The sequence below is a fragment of the Exophiala xenobiotica genome (genome assembly GCF_000835505.1).
Source record: "Exophiala xenobiotica strain CBS 118157 unplaced genomic scaffold supercont1.3, whole genome shotgun sequence".
Taxonomy (NCBI): Eukaryota; Fungi; Ascomycota; class Eurotiomycetes; order Chaetothyriales; family Herpotrichiellaceae; genus Exophiala; species Exophiala xenobiotica.
The window spans coordinates 1,158,983-1,173,867 of record NW_013562492.1 but is presented as its reverse complement, the minus strand read 5'-3'; the positions used below and the strand labels follow the sequence as shown (position 1 = coordinate 1,173,867).

General features: G+C 51.1%; 8 protein-coding genes and 1 non-coding gene across 10 annotated transcripts; 4 read left to right on the top strand and 5 right to left on the bottom strand.

Annotated features, from left to right (window-relative positions):
* Nucleotides 1-318: 318 nt before the first annotated feature.
* Nucleotides 319-2,473, bottom strand: PV05_04639 (uncharacterized protein). The gene is made up of 2 exons (XM_013461061.1): nucleotides 2,288-2,473; nucleotides 319-2,232 (listed from the first exon to the last, which is right to left on the bottom strand). Exons 1-2 carry the CDS (start codon nucleotides 2,298-2,300, stop codon nucleotides 437-439), a joined length of 1,809 nt encoding a protein of 602 aa, XP_013316515.1. The 5' UTR covers nucleotides 2,301-2,473; the 3' UTR covers nucleotides 319-436.
* A 167-nt stretch (nucleotides 2,474-2,640) lies between these two features.
* On the top strand, nucleotides 2,641-3,920 carry PV05_04638. Of its 2 annotated transcripts, XM_013461060.1 has the most exons (3): nucleotides 2,641-2,714; nucleotides 2,774-3,167; nucleotides 3,221-3,920. In XM_013461060.1, the coding sequence occupies exons 1-3, from the start codon at nucleotides 2,712-2,714 to the stop codon at nucleotides 3,226-3,228; spliced, it is 405 nt and encodes a 134-aa protein (XP_013316514.1). In that variant the 5' UTR covers nucleotides 2,641-2,711; the 3' UTR covers nucleotides 3,229-3,920. The 2 variants fall into 2 exon arrangements, with proteins under 2 accessions (XP_013316514.1, XP_013316513.1); XM_013461059.1 differs by having other exon boundaries at nucleotides 2,774-3,920.
* A 558-nt stretch (nucleotides 3,921-4,478) lies between these two features.
* Nucleotides 4,479-5,844, top strand: PV05_04637 (uncharacterized protein; the record flags this gene model as incomplete). Its single annotated transcript, XM_013461058.1, has 2 exons — nucleotides 4,479-4,553; nucleotides 4,606-5,844. The coding sequence occupies 2 exons, from the start codon at nucleotides 4,479-4,481 to the stop codon at nucleotides 5,842-5,844; spliced, it is 1,314 nt and encodes a 437-aa protein (XP_013316512.1).
* A 140-nt stretch (nucleotides 5,845-5,984) lies between these two features.
* PV05_04636 (uncharacterized protein) lies at nucleotides 5,985-6,904 on the top strand (the record flags this gene model as incomplete). The annotated part of the gene is made up of 2 exons (XM_013461057.1): nucleotides 5,985-6,143; nucleotides 6,197-6,904. The coding sequence occupies 2 exons, from the start codon at nucleotides 5,985-5,987 to the stop codon at nucleotides 6,902-6,904; spliced, it is 867 nt and encodes a 288-aa protein (XP_013316511.1).
* Nucleotides 6,905-7,385: 481 nt separating this feature from the next.
* On the top strand, nucleotides 7,386-8,201 carry PV05_04635 (uncharacterized protein; the record flags this gene model as incomplete). Its single annotated transcript, XM_013461056.1, has 2 exons — nucleotides 7,386-7,430; nucleotides 7,515-8,201. The coding sequence occupies 2 exons, from the start codon at nucleotides 7,386-7,388 to the stop codon at nucleotides 8,199-8,201; spliced, it is 732 nt and encodes a 243-aa protein (XP_013316510.1).
* Nucleotides 8,202-8,910: 709 nt separating this feature from the next.
* Nucleotides 8,911-10,845, bottom strand: PV05_04634 (uncharacterized protein; the record flags this gene model as incomplete). The annotated part of the gene is made up of 1 exon (XM_013461055.1): nucleotides 8,911-10,845. The coding sequence occupies one exon, from the start codon at nucleotides 10,843-10,845 to the stop codon at nucleotides 8,911-8,913; it is 1,935 nt and encodes a 644-aa protein (XP_013316509.1).
* An 862-nt stretch (nucleotides 10,846-11,707) lies between these two features.
* Nucleotides 11,708-12,926, bottom strand: PV05_04633 (uncharacterized protein; the record flags this gene model as incomplete). Its single annotated transcript, XM_013461054.1, has 2 exons — nucleotides 11,708-12,397; nucleotides 12,897-12,926. 2 exons carry the CDS (start codon nucleotides 12,924-12,926, stop codon nucleotides 11,708-11,710), a joined length of 720 nt encoding a protein of 239 aa, XP_013316508.1.
* On the bottom strand, nucleotides 12,822-12,971 carry PV05_04632. The gene has a single exon. It is a non-coding gene; the product is annotated as a tRNA-Pro (tRNA).
* Nucleotides 12,972-13,239: 268 nt separating this feature from the next.
* On the bottom strand, nucleotides 13,240-14,600 carry PV05_04631 (uncharacterized protein; the record flags this gene model as incomplete). The annotated part of the gene is made up of 6 exons (XM_013461053.1): nucleotides 13,240-13,496; nucleotides 13,552-13,898; nucleotides 13,957-14,151; nucleotides 14,202-14,354; nucleotides 14,416-14,479; nucleotides 14,528-14,600. The coding sequence occupies 6 exons, from the start codon at nucleotides 14,598-14,600 to the stop codon at nucleotides 13,240-13,242; spliced, it is 1,089 nt and encodes a 362-aa protein (XP_013316507.1).
* Between the last annotated feature and the right edge of the window lie 285 nt (nucleotides 14,601-14,885).

The window sequence follows — 14,885 nt, the reverse complement described above, 5'->3', positions numbered from 1 at the left end:
TCTTGACCCCTCAAGGCCAGGGTTCCTAGCCCACGTTCACGGCCACAGGTGGCTTGAATCGCGATTTTGACTCGTATCGAGTGGCTTGAGATTCAGACATCCTTGCAAAATATAATCGAGATCATCAGGCCAGTCGAAAAAGAAGAGAAAGATGCGTGGGCGAGATGAGGGGGTCCCAAGAGTGGAAGCAGGGTCCTGGTAGGCATTACGTAGTTTCTGGCGAGTGAGAACGAGGCTTTGGAGGGAAGCAAATGGACTTCATCATCGTGTACAACCATGGATGTGTCTAGCCAGCAAAGACACGAGAAAGAGTGTCGTCGTACTCAAAAAACAGTCCATGATCGACAGGAAACAGTCTGATCTCCGTAGCGAGACAACTACCATTGAATACCTTATGGAGACCATTGTTTGCAGATAGTACTCCTTATACTGCATACTATCCGAGACTCATGGCAACATCCTCTTGGACACTAAACGACCTGTGTCCACCAGTATTATCTCGCCATTTGTCGTGAACATCTTCCTCTGGACCTTCGCGGCTTCGGTCGCTCCTCGTACTGAACTGACCTGTATTCTTCCCACTGCTGCTCTTGGAACCACTCCGCTCACGTTTCGAGAACCACCCTCCGCTTTTCTTGCTGGTGGCTGACTTGGCCACACTGGTATTGTCGTCGTTCGACTTCTGTCCTCCATTAGAGAGATCGTCGGAAGACGCAGGACTCTTCTCTGAAGTAGTCGTGGCAGCACCAACTCCTTTAGCGAAATCTTTGGCTCTCTTGACCTTCTCGTCTTCCGTGTCGGACACCTGCCGGGCTGGCGTCCCGCTAGGACTTGGATCCGTACTTGGTGTAGCTTCAACAAGCTCAGCGTCTCTAAACCATTTCCGCCTTCGAGTATATCTTCCCCATCCATCCTCTTTGCGCCCATCCTCCCATCTGTTATCGTAGTAAATCCAGCCGCCACCATCATCGGCCGCCTCTTTACCGGTGTTTCCAGCTGGTCCCGTCTTACTTTGACTAGCAGCCCGCTTGTGCTGCCTCGCATCGCCGTGTTCGATCCTCCATTCAGAACCATCGACCCATCTCCACCGGGAATGTCCACCTTCCACTTTTGGCAGTTCAAAGTCATCCTTAGAAGGCGCCGGGTTGAGATGTTCATCAGTCCAAGGACCACGCTCATACGCAAAAAGAGATGTTGTCCAACCAAGACCTATCCATCGCCGCTGGTTTTCGTAAAGAATAAAAGTGAAACGCACACCTGCCGAATCTGGTCTTCGTTTCGTGGCAACTTCGGATGCCACTCCGGTCTGAGATTTTGACCTGGGTCCAAGATTAGGTCGAAGCAACGAGTCTACCTTCGGAGCTGGTGATATGTCAAACTGGAGTCCAGTCACGAATACTGCGGTCTTCCGCATAAAAACAGAACGCCAGAGAATAACACGTGCTACCCTCGCCGGCTTCGAGTGCCAAGTCAAAATTATAGTGCCAAAGGCGAGTATAACCCTCCGCGGGGTTAGAACATAGAAAGGAGGTAAGGTTAAGAAGATCCAAAGAGGAGTGACTAGAAGGACACGGATGAAGAGAGTCGTCAATGCAGGTCGCGTCGTTGCGGCGGTAGGCGTTGTCTGGGTAGAAAGGAAGTCGGTCAAGTTGAGAAAGGGATCGAGCAAGATATTGCACCGTGCTGTCAGCTCTTGGAGGGTATCGACAATTTCATCCAAAGTCTTGTGTTGAGACAAGGATTCTGACGCTTCTCGTTTATGCCCCTTTGCATGTTTGTCGCCTGTCTTGGTGGTCGAAGACAGCGGAGAATATCGTCTTGAATACATTCCGAGAATCAAACCAACCACCACGATTATAGGGCTTGCGAAACGGATAATTTCGCTGCCGTAAAGTGTAATGGCCCAAAAGACGGCCACGAGGAGATATGACTCCCACGGATCTTGAGTACTCCATGACAATAGCCCGGCAAGTTTATTCAATGGCAACAAGAACGGGTGGGAATGGGCTAGTGCTCGAGTGATCTGGGGTGGTGTCGCTACTAGTAGAGGCGACTTTTTGTGCACTATTATCGTCGAGCGTTGTTTGGAGGTGGCAGAGTATCCGGAGGTGGATGTCGGAGAGAAGGCTGCATAAGTAGGAGGATTGGGATCCCAGCCCTGCTGGGAATTGGAGGGGTCGTTGGCAGAGGCATAGGAATTTGGTCTGGACATCGAGGAAAGCCAGGGAGTTTCTATGGAAGACGGTCAGTGCCTGAGTGTGCTGCATCCAAGGGATCACCCTCGTACCAAATGCGGCCATGCAACGTGGATCATATGAAGCGGTGATGGAAGGATTGGTGACACTGATGTGTGTGGACAGGCAGTTGAGGTCGCATATACATTGTCAGCAACGACGGAGCGGTGTTCAAAGAAAGGTAACTCTTGTGCCAGGCACGAGGCATGTGCACAGCGCAGGCAGAGCCAGTGTCCAGGTCATACCCATAGGAGCGGAGAGCCGCGGTTGGGCGTTTGTGCTGATCCGTTGTCGACATCATCACGCAGCAAATGGACCACAGTAAGAGGGTCACATGATGCCAGGTTTAGCCGGGCATCTGCCGGCAGCATCAAAAGATTTCCTGCAGCTTCCATGTCAAGCACGCCTCAATTGTCGCCGTCGTCTCTGTGTGCCGCGGTCCCTTTTGAATCCCTTGTCTCTTTGTGAACGAGACAGATGGTGAGTGTGGTCCATGCTTGCTAACAATGCTCGAGAACGACGGGGCTGACACTGCGCAGGCACATCGAATTATCGCCCAAATCGTCCTCACGGGCGGCCGTGTCTTTGGAAGAGCCTTTGCGGAAGCATACAAACAAGCCCAGGCCTCCTCTCAATATGCGAGGGCCGCCACGAAGAATGACCCAGGCGCCCTCAATACCGCTGCCGCATCCGGTATGACCCTCGACGAAGCCTGCAGAATCCTAAACGTCAAGCCGCCGCAAGGCGGCAAGATAAATATGGAACAAGTTATGGAACGGTTCAAAAAACTCTACGATTTGAACGAGCCCAAAAAGGGTGGCGGTGGCGGATCCTTCTACATTCAAAGCAAAGTTCTTCGAGCCAGAGAACGACTCGAAGCCGAAGCTCGCTCAGCCGAGCGGAAAGCGCAAATGGAGAAAGAAATCAAAGAAGGTTGGAAGCCCAAAATGTACAGAGACTGATATTCTGTGCTAACCGTCGACAAGGACGGTGACCACACGCGATGGTTTCTCCAGCTGGATGAGAATCTTCCAGCCATTCACCCACTCCACTTTTTCCGGTCGGTCTTGATGCATAGCGAATGGCGTTGGGGAGAACTCTACAATGGAATTGTACAATACAGGGAAACTGCGACATCATTTCGCGAGCGACTTGATTTTCAAGAGTCTTGGATGGAAGGATCGTGGTACAAGAAGAAGTGCAAGAAGAACATGACCAGGAAGAAAGCATAGGTCGAGTGACTATGGCAGAGGAATACAAGTCGAATAAGTCCTGAACAGAAGGCTTGAATGCAAGGAATCGCTTCCAAGGCCACTACTCTACTCTGCCAAGCGGGCGTTGATCAGGCAAGCTGGAAGGAAGGGAGAGCTGGTCGTCCATTGATCAGGTATACTGCCTGCATACTCCCACGCCTTGCGCAGAATACGCTCGCAGCAAGGGATGCCCCTCTTGGAGGATTCCTGAACAAGAAAGAGCGGTATGCTGAAACGGTATCTGGACTGCGACTATGTGTGGTAATCTCAGCCTGGCCATTTTTAGGCACACATTACGTTGTGCGGCAGATACGAGCTAGTACCATGATAATTCTCGGGCCATGCTACGTCTGCAGATGTTGGCTGGATATAATGCTACCATTCGCCCATTAGGAGGCAATGTGTAAACAGAATGTCAATTGATATGAAGTGCAAAAAGGCGTGGTTTCAGTGGTATGCATAAATGCACGATGCTTGATCATCAGCCAATGTAAGGGCGTCATGGATCTGGGTGGCGTGAACCTGGATTCTGCTTCGCCATCGACGTCTAGGCTGCATTATCTCTTGTGTAACCAGCTGCAGGGCAACTCTATCTGACATGTTGGATTTTCGGCTCTCGCTCCAATCGAGCTCACTCGTATCGTACCAATCCATTGATTCTCCTATCTTCCTCCACCTTCATCCACCTTTCCGAGCCACGGGAGGACTCATCTAGCCACGCAACTCTTTTCCTGCTTCTTCCTAGCTTCCCCGTCCCCTTCTGGGCTCGAGCGCAGGTACGCCCCACCAGCATGTCGCAATCGCCCGAAGCACGAAAAAAGTGTCGGCATCTCAGGCTCTCCGAGGCGACCCATTGAATGTACTTGTATTTGTTGACCGCCAGGACAAAAGGTAGTACCTCTGGCAGTCCTTCCCCTTTGTTCATCTCACTCGCACACTTTCCTTGCTCCCTATCGCAGAATCGAATTTCTCTTGCTAGGACTAATAAGCCATGCCTAGGCCGGTGTCGCCTCTGTCGGAGTCACTCCCGCCCCTGGTATTCGGGACCGCCACCTTCAATTATCAGGTATTGATAAGCTCTTCAGTTTTGATTTCGCAGCCACTGACTCTTTTTGTAGTACAATGTCGATCCATATGCCCTGGGACCGACACCCCTTGTCCAGAAAGCTCTTGCGCTAGGGGTACATGCCTTCGATACATCTCCGTACTATGGGCCCGCCGAAGAGATCCTCGGGACCGCGCTTGACACCGACTTAGTTCGCAAGCAATATCCGCGAGAGAGCTATTTCATACTCACCAAAGTCGGCCGAATAGCCTCAGATGTCTTTGACTATTCTCCGGAATGGGTCCGGAAGAGTGTAGCGCGCAGCTGCAAACGCTTGAAAACTGATTACCTTGACGTGGTGTACTGTCACGACTGCGAATTCGTCTCACCACAGGAGGTGCTTGGCGCAATTCGTGAACTTCGGCGCATTCGAGATCAAGAAGGCACGCTCAAGTACGTCGGTATCTCGGGCTACCCGGTACATGTCCTCTGTGAACTTGCTGAGATGATCCTCCGCGAGACTGGTGAGCCCCTCGACATTGTCCAGTCATATGCGAACTTCACCCTTCAAAACACCAGACTATTGAGTGAAGGCTTCCAAAGATTGGTCAATGCCGGCATTGATGTTGTCACAAACGCCAGTCCTCTTGCTATGGGTTTGTTGAGGAGGAACGGTACTCCATTGGGCGCCATGGGCAATTGGCATCCTGCCCCGGATGGCCTTCGTCAGGCCTGCATTGACGCTGCAAAATGGGCAGATACTCAAGGTGAAAAGCTTGAGGTTGTGGCAGCACGATATGCTCTTGAAAATTGGCTCCGCGAAGGTGCCAAAGTGGGAGCACTTGGAAACCCGCTGGGAAACAACGAGTCAACTTATGGCCACGCTCTTAATCTGCCTAGGGAGAAACTTGGGGTTTCTGTCATGGGCGTCAGCAAGATTGAGGAGCTCGACGAGACAATGCGGGTGTGGAGAAGTGTGTTAGATGGCTTGGCCGATGATCTCGATGCTGAACCTGGCACGATTACTCCTTCAGATGCGGTCACTGACCATGAGTGGTCTCTATGGCGTCGGCAGAACATCCGCGTGCTTGCAAAGGGCATACGCCAGGTCATTGGCCAGCAGTGGGTTGATTATGCCTGGCCTTCGCCGGATCCTGGATTTGTGGCTCGATCGCCCTCGTCGGAAGCCAACATGTCTCGGTCAATCCTACCAGCGACAAACTCACCAGAAGTTGCGATGCTTACACCACCTTCAGAGGCGGAGGATGATGGTCAAGCTACCGATGTTCCTGAGATGCGGTGTGAAGCATGATTGCCAAGAGGCAATTCTGCCGCTACCGTTCATGTTGTTTTGTTGGTGAGTCCCTGGAACGGCTGGTTTCACACAATCAAACACCAACCAACATTTTTGCGCCTCTCCATCAGATTTCAGGTGCTTCTTCTAGCAGCAAAATGGCGACAGATCCAGGTGAAATATTTCTCCCGTTTCTGGAGAACGGAAAATTCTCTGATTTCATCATCGAATGTCAAGGGGTCGTGTTCAAGGTTCACCGCCTCGTCATATGCACGCAGTCTCCAATGCTCGCCGCCGCGTGCAGCGGATCCTTCGAGGTGTGTCTTAGTGTATGTCCAGGTGCCATTTAGTACCTCTGACGTTCTCATAGGAGGCTCTCAGCGGCAGAATTACGTTTCCAGAGGAAGATCCTGAGATTTTGGCTCGAGTGATCCTTTTCATGTACAGCAAATATTATCACGAGTTAAAACTGCCTAGGTTCTATCACGGACTGATCAAGGATGACGGTGAAGGCGAAGAAGACAGATTCCCTTCTGGCCGCGGTTTCCAGGAGATCGATGAACTTGGCCTGAGACGCGGTCTGAAAGTGAACGCGTTGGTGTACAAATGTGCTGAAATGCTGGGACTTGACGAATTAAAGGATGAAGCATCTGCTCGATTCATGAGAGATGCGAAGTCGGCGTACGACATGGATGGTTTCGAGGATCCGCTCCGACTTCTCTACGAGTCTACCAGGGCCGATGACACGGATCTTCGGTTCAAAGTTACCTGCCTTTGTGTCGAAAACCATGATATTCTCGAGTTGCGGAAAAAGACGATTGAAGTCATCAAAGAGCACGAGGGCAATGTCTGGAGTGTTTCTGGGGAACTCTTGAAGCGTCTAGCCAACAGCTCAACATCCAAGGGAAGCAGCGATAAGAAACTAGGAGTCGAACAAGTCGTGATGTTGTGCAATCGGCGGGCAACGAAGATCAACTGCAACCATAAGGTCTATGTAAATACTGTGCGAGTTGCGGCGGCTGGCCCCTTGCATGTTGTCATCAAGTGTCCAACCTGCGACCTGGAGGACGAAGGTTGAGATTTTGAATTCCGCGAACAGCGCAAAGAGGGACTCTGCCTTGCATCAAGTGAACTGGAAGTGAAGCTTTCCGGTGGTGCGTGGGACGATCGCCCTTGAGAACGAGAATATCGGGACAACCATGAGAATCGAATCAAGCAGTGTCCATGAACCAAATCAAGCAGAACAATTCCTCTTCAAAGCGAATCCTTGAATTTGTGAAGTACAACTGGCTCTGGGTTTCCCAATGTTCATGGCAGTGAGCGGTGCCTTTCTCTGGCCTCAGTCTTTTTTTACACCCTTTTCACTTCGACTTCTAAGAGTCTCACAGTCGTACTTCTATATTGTCAGCAACACCTCATCCATCAAATACCAGATCCTCGCCATCATCTCAATCCGTTCGCCCTACAACAAAATCCCACCAAGGCTGGAATAGCGCGGGACTCATACCTACATCTACTGAAGTCCGGCCTTTTTTCTGATCTCGTCGTCGAATGTCAAGATGTCGAGTTCAAAGTTCACCGCGCCATTGTGTGCTCAGGTTCACGTTTGCTGTTGGCGGCTTGCAATGGGACTTTCAAGGTTTGTGATGGCGCCGTAAACTTGGCTTTCCACTGACCGCGCGCAACAGGAAGCTGAGGATGGAAGAGTCAAACTCCCGGAAGAAGCTCCGCAAATCCTAAGCAGAGTGTTCTTCTCCCTGTACACTGGCGACTACAATGAGACCGTTTCAGAAAGTGTTCCTGAATGTTTCCACATACTGCTGCAGTATCATCCAGTCGAGAAGCCTACGCCTGACAACGAGAAATGGTCGGGGTTCATTGTCGAAAGCCTCAAGACCGACGCTCTTGTCTACAAGTGCGCGGACATGCTTGGTGTTGAGGCGCTGAAGAATCTAGCTGTGGAGAGGTTCTTGTTGCAGGCGCCCGCCGCGGTTTCCATTGATGGTTTCGAAGAAGCTCTGAGAGTCATGTACGAGTCGACTGCCAGCAACGATCAGATGCTACGGATCCCCGCTACCCGTGTCTGCATCCAAAAGTACAGTCTTGTGGCCAATCGCGAAGAGACGATCAAGGTCATACTGAAGCACGAGCCCGTTGTCTGGGATGTGGCGACATCGCTACTCGAAGAGTTTGCTGCTGAAAAGGCAAGCCTCTACGCAAAGTACACGAAAGAAAAAGCCAAGCTCGAGTTTCAACCAAACTTTTTCAGAGACGAGCTTGAAAAAGTCGTGGATCAGATGTCCGACCGGGACAAGGCCGCAGCGAAGCGTCGAATTGCGAGACATCAGGCCTACGCGCAGGCCTTACATAGGTAGACCACTCCTAAGAAGTGGTGAGCTAGGTTAGATCATGATGCTTGATGCGACTTAAGCTAATCATCTGTCTACCTGTCCTGGCTCGTCCCGTGGCAGCCAACAGCTTCGGCTGGCATTCCGCCTCCTTCATCAAACACAGGAGTTGAGCAAATACGGGTTACTACCACTACTTGCATAAAGTCTACTGCAGATGAGATCGCCTCGAGGGCGCAAGGCTGCAGCTATAGGGCAGAATTGGTTTATTTGGATTACTGGCAAGGGTGATCTGAGGCAGATTTAAAACCAGCGGTTGTGCCCTTACCGAAGAATACGGAAGTCGCAAGCATTCGAGGCCTACGCATTCTGGCTTTTCTTGATTTAAAAGTTCTCTCGCCTATTCATCTACGGCGGGCCTCTTTTTTCTCTCTTGCTCGTGGCATGAAGGAATATTCCTCTTGCAAACTCTTGTAAACCTTCTTCGTGACTTCCCAACCTCAAATATTTATCGAGGGCACTCGAGACGACGTTAGACATGGTCCTGACATACCTACTTAGAGTATATGACTCTTCTACATGACATAAAGAAACCAAAGGAGAGAATCAAAGGAGGTCGAAAGCCGGAATATAAGCAAAGTCACTATATGGGTATCAAAAGTCATCGGTGCTCCCCAATGCTGCCGTCCAAAGCTTTATGCCGTACTCCCCAAAGCCCAAGACACCCACCAGCATCTCAGTCAATATCAACCACAACACACCGCTCAACCACGCCATCCACCACGCCCTGCACACTCCATCTGCCCTCCCAGAACCGTGCCCAAAGCGTATCTTGGCCCGCAACATTGCCCACCGCATTCTCCAGCCCCTTCACACCGACCATACCTTCTCTCTCCCTCCACAAGCGCTCGGCCTCCTGGCCCGCCCTCTTGACTTGCGCATCCTCATCTTCAGCTCTGTACAGGTCACACTTGTCACATTCGCTACACTTCATGCCGGCCGTCGGGCGGAAGTGTTCGCAGAAATGTCGGTATCCTTCGCCCCCTTCCGAGTTGTTTCCGGCTTTACCTATGTTCTTCCGGCACAGGTAGCACATGCTATACCCGCAGACGCAGGTCAACTTGTTGCAGCCCGAGGACTTGACGAAACTCGTCCCGCAGCGTGGACATGTTCTTTTGACGGCCGCGGTGCGCGCGGCTTCGACGGTTTTGCGAAGCGAGAGGATCAGGGGCTCGTGGCATACGTGCGGATCGTGCCAGGCCTTGAGGCATTGGAGGCATGATTTCCGGGCGCACGAGGGCCGGCGGCATGTGAAGCGAGACGTGCGCTTTTGCAGTGCTGCGTGTCCGAGCGCAGTGTAGAACAAGCCGACGAAAAAATTCGGGAAGAAGAGCATAAACGGGATGAGAAGGAAGAGTATGCCGGGAAGGAGTTCGAGAAGGAGGATGAACATAAAGATGTTGACGCCACCGGGTCTGCGGAAGCGCCATGTCAGGTTCGCTGCGGAGGCACGGTCGTAGGTTTGCTCAGCTTCGGCGTAGGAGCAGAAGGGGCAGCGGATGAGCTGTAGTGCGGAGGTTTGCAGGTTGTATTCCGCGAGCCTGTCTTCGAATTTTGTCCATGTCTCGGTGCCGGACTTGTCGCGCAGAATGGCTCGTTTGACGAGGTCTTGGTGGATACAGCCGTCGCAGGAATCGGTTGCGAGACATCTCAATGTGCCTCGTTCGACGTCGACTGATTTGGCCCAGCCTTGTCCAAAGATGGCTTCATGTAGTGTTCTGCGTACGCAGTCTAAGCAGATGGTATGGTCTGATTGTGTGCATGCTGAGACATCTTCGAAAGCAAAATCGTTGTAGCAGACCTGGCATTCGAAAAGGGCATCGGCTTCCTCGGCTTCTTGTGTATTCAGCGCTTGTGCTATTTTGAGGTCGGCCGCTTGCTGGTCCTCCCTGTGGGATTGTATAGGCGTTGTGAAGAGAGCTGAAAGTTCTCCGTCAAGCTCTTGACTGCCAGTACTCAGTACTCGTGCGCTGCCTGTGTCCGTCTTTGTCTTTTCTAGGAGAACTGACGGCGCTTCACTCTGTGATCGCCTCTTCTTGAATAGATTTGTGAATGTGTTTCTCCATGATCTGCTCGCAATCGCTTGTAGTGTAGGTCGTGCCAGAGTGTATGAGTGATTGACCTCGGCCAGTACAGCATCTATAGCACCCTTGCTCAGTCCGTTGAACTCTCGCCCGAGCGTCCACTTGACTGCGTCGATGTATTCTCTGGTCCTAAATTGTTCTTCCACAGCAATCGGCTCCTCTAATCCTCTTGGTGGTATATTCACCCGACCCCTGGCCCATTCCACCTTGTACTTAATGAGTTGTTCGGTGCATATCGGCAGCCTGCTGTCTCCGTCGAACCGGATGAGTAGTTCTCGAAGTACTTCGATCTTGATGTCGGGAAAGAAATCGGCGAGCACGGAGAGGTCTTTGTTTAGTGATATCGAAGGGTCATCTTCATCTTTGCGAGAGAGCGACTCTTTGGAGCCTGCTCGAAAAGGGTTCTTGCGAAGCACTTCAGCGAGGGTAGATCCTGGAGATGTTGGGCGTGAGGCAGCTGTAGAAGTTCGGCGCGGAGAAGGAGAGGAATTAGCGGGACGTTTCGATGATCTCGAAGAGAGCCACATTACACCTGTCGCAGAGGGTCGACATGGTCAAAAGGTGTCGGGATATACATGCAAAAGGTACTCTGGCCTTGTACACAGTACTGGGGCAATATGACTGAGTAAGGCTGATGAGAAGCCGAGTGGCCTTTTGCTGCAGTAACCTACCCGTGGCCCGCCGTGGGTCGAAATGAAAAGGTCAGCTTAGACTTATTGCGCACCCCACCAAATTTGTATGGCACTTTGAACACTCGCCAGCCTCTTTTCTCACTCTGTCTATGAAATAAATGACAATTGGGGCTATTGATTACTATGACAATGGTCTTGTATAGACGGTTATATGGTGGACAGTGTCTGACGGCAAGACATCAGCTTCAGATAGAGGTACTCGGTCGTTATCTCTCCGGAGACGTTCGTATTCAACGTTATTGGCATGGAAAGGCCGTGGTAAAATGGTGGAAGATGCATGTATGAGGGAAGAAGCTATGGAATGGCCGAAGGCCATGTCTACCTATCCTCTTGGCATCGCCAAGAGGTAGTCACGTGTCGCCACGTGACTCAGACGTGGTCTGGGTGGCCCATCGGGGCATCCATGACAGTTATGGCGTCCTTCCTTGATGCTTAGACAGTAAGTACCTCTCTCAGTGTAACCCAAGGATCTGATGTTCAGGTGCCCGCTACACTAGAGTGGCTAGACGATGAAGTTATCGTCTAGGTATACTCCGTACTTAGACAGGGCGCGATGGCTGGCGGCTTCTTATAGCCCGTGGTCGATACTGCTAAGTAAGATCGGGGTCGACTGTGTCGTCGTCATCGCTCGCTTCATCGTTATGCTCGTCGCAGTCGTTAAATCAATGGCCGCTGCTGTAGCTCTACGTTTACCAGTCTAGATAAACAAGAGACCCGGATTCGAATGCAGACTCTCGGCGTTAGAATCATAGTCGAGAGGGGCTAAAGCCTTACGCTTGCTTGATTTTGACATAGGCGTGGGCGTCGACATCGGCTTCGCCTTGCTAGGACCCGCAACGCTGCCAGGGAGAGAATCGACACTTGTGGCACTGGTGTCGATAGAGAGAGCGCTGGTGAACGGAGTGTTGGCAAATGAGTCGTCACCAATGCGAGATGCTTCGCTGATTGGAGTTTCCGCATCGTCAATAGATAGACGAGCGGCCTTGATGTCCTTGATAGACTTGGCCTTCTCTTCTTGTTTGGTCCCTAGTACCTCAAAGCCGAAGACTCGTTTACAGTACTGTAGAAATCCACCCAGTTGTTTATGTAAACAATCCGACCGATCAAGTTGGCGGAGTTCGAGCTTGCCCGTCGTAGCGTCATTGCGGATGTCCTTGATCGTTCGCCTAGCGTTCTTCTCCGATTGTATGTAAGGGGGCTGACAGTGACATTCCTCGCAGTGAAGAGTTCCTTGACCGTCCGTTTCGAAATACCATTTAAACGCAGCCGATGTATCGGATCGAGTGTTGCCTGAGGAGTCTTGACAATCAGAACATTCGCATCTGTACTTGACGTGGTCGATGGAATAATCAGGGCCGGGAACGGGAAGTAAGACGTTGTTTTCCCTCTACAGATTATAACAAGGCTTGCAGATGTGTCCGCCAATGAACGCTCGGGGGAATGTCTAACAATACGCCTACACTGCGAGACTAGTCCGGCCAATGTGGGATGGTATTGTGTTAGGTAAGTAATATGGTCTCATGGGTAAATCGTGTAGTTGGCGCTATGGTGGTCTGTAGGCACCGACTTATCACACATTTAGTGATGGAGGATCTGTGTACATAAAGTGATTTCTGCGAGAAGAAGATATAGACGCAGTGAGGGCTACAGAGACAGGAATATGCCAAGGCGCCAAGCACTATTTCGGTAACTGTTAGTGCACGTGACCACCACCAAAAAAAACTAACTCAACTCACCTGATTTATCCGTTTTGACACATGGACTTTCAGCAAGCAAAAAACATCAACACAACCATCCAGGAGTGTGGAAAGGGGCTTAACCGGGATTTGAACCCGGGACTGTCGTGTCAGCATCGCCCAGGTGGAGGAAACAAGACGCCAGCTTACCCTGTCACAGTTCATGGCTTTTACACCCATGGGGCTGAACCCGAAGCGACAATCATACGACTAGACCATTAAGCCGCGAATTTCAATCGTTTTTGTAACGCAGAAATTGTCAATTTTTGCGACCGCATAATATAAGTAGATCGGTTTTTCTAGAGTGATCTTCAGCCCCATAGCCCCCTGGACATCTCCTTCTACGCCCCACCGGCAGCCCCAAACTCACCCGTTCGTCCTCAGTGTTCCTTTATTATGCCATCAATTTCGGCACTGTTGTTGCCTTAGAACATCTTGCAGGTCTACCTCAAAATCTATTGTCAGAGAACTACCCTCCATATCGCGTCCATACCTACGAACCGTTCGGCTTGAACACTACTTTATTGTACTCGGCGCGTTCAAAACGTCGCACAGCATCCACCGCCGATTCATCCAGCCCCGGCAGAACGAGGTCAATAAACTCCATCTTTTCAATGATACCCTTATTCCTGATCAGAGCTTGCAAGGCTTCATCGAAGACATATCTTGCCGGACAACGACCAAATTGGATATGGACATTCTTGTTGTAGCAATCTGCGGCGCTGAAAGGGAGCTCTCCATTGTGGACCCCTGAGGAAGGTCTTGGTGAGCAACGGATGGCGTACGAATAGGTAGAGAAGCTTACCAACGGAGCTGATCTTTCCACCCGGACTGATAACATCATAAGCAGTCTTCAAAGCAGGACTGAGCCCTACAACTTCAATGACGGCATGCGCACCGTTGCCATTAGTGAGCCGCAAGATCTCCTTGACGACATCCAGTTCCTTGAAATTGAGAGGAATACAACCCAGACTTTCTGCTCGTTTCAGTCGATCAGGTACCGAGTCGATTGCAACAATTCGAGCTGGCTTATACTCGAGCGCACATATCATCGCGCAAAGTGCTACAGGCCCGCAACCGATTACAACCACAGTCATGTCCTTCCACTGGTCACTCAGAGTCTCCCGGAAGGCGTTTCTGGCGCCATTGAACCTTGAATCTCTGATCAGCGACTGTTCGATCATGTCAAACGTTCCAACTATGTGCTCACCCGGTCGGAAATATGTCGGTCATCATGATCAGCAGCTCTCCAAGGTCTCCTTCCTGTGGTACGTGGAACAGAGTCGTATCTGCTAATGGTGCTCTGAAATACTGAGCTTGTGAACCATCAAGAGCCACTGAACCGAACGACTTGCATTTGACGCAACGACCAGTGATACCCCTTTTGCAATGGAAGCATTCGCCGCTTGACACGGTCAATATCTCAAGGACAACCTGCTGTAAATGAGAGCCTACCAGCTGATTGTGAAAGGAGCGATAACATTGTCTCCCTTCTTAAAATTCCGCACTTCGCTGCCGACTTCATGAATGATCCCCATGCCCTCATGGCCGCATACATACCCCGGTTGCATGTTGATCTTGGAGTGTCCGCGGTATCTGTGAAGCTCGCTAATCGACGTGCGGTGAGCCTTCCCAGGTCAAATGGACTACTTCGCTTTGGTAGCATTACCTTCCACAAAGAGCGGCTGAAGTGGTCTTGATTACCACGTCTGTAGGGTCGATGACCCTTGGAACTGCCAGTACTCAGCATATCGTACCAGGCTGTGAGCTTTTCAACACACTTGGCCTGTCCTCCAGTCTCACATCATATGGGCCGTGGAAGATCAGGGCTTTCATGGTCTCAAGAGAACCCATTGTGGTTAATTCCGATTGGTCCACAGGCAGTAAGGCTGACCTCCGTTCTCGCCGAGACTTGAGAAATCCAAGACAAAGGTCGTCTGTGAGTCCAGGAAGGTTCCAAGGTATGCTTCAGTCACTCTTCCCGAACAAAATACAGTCCATGTCAAATACCTACCCTCTCACGCCAGGAACATCATTCTACCCCAAATCTTGGAGAGGCTATCCTCGGTAATTGCCTCCACGGAACAGCGATTCTCCACGACCGGCACCAGCTCGGACCAGAAACCGTTGTATGCGTGA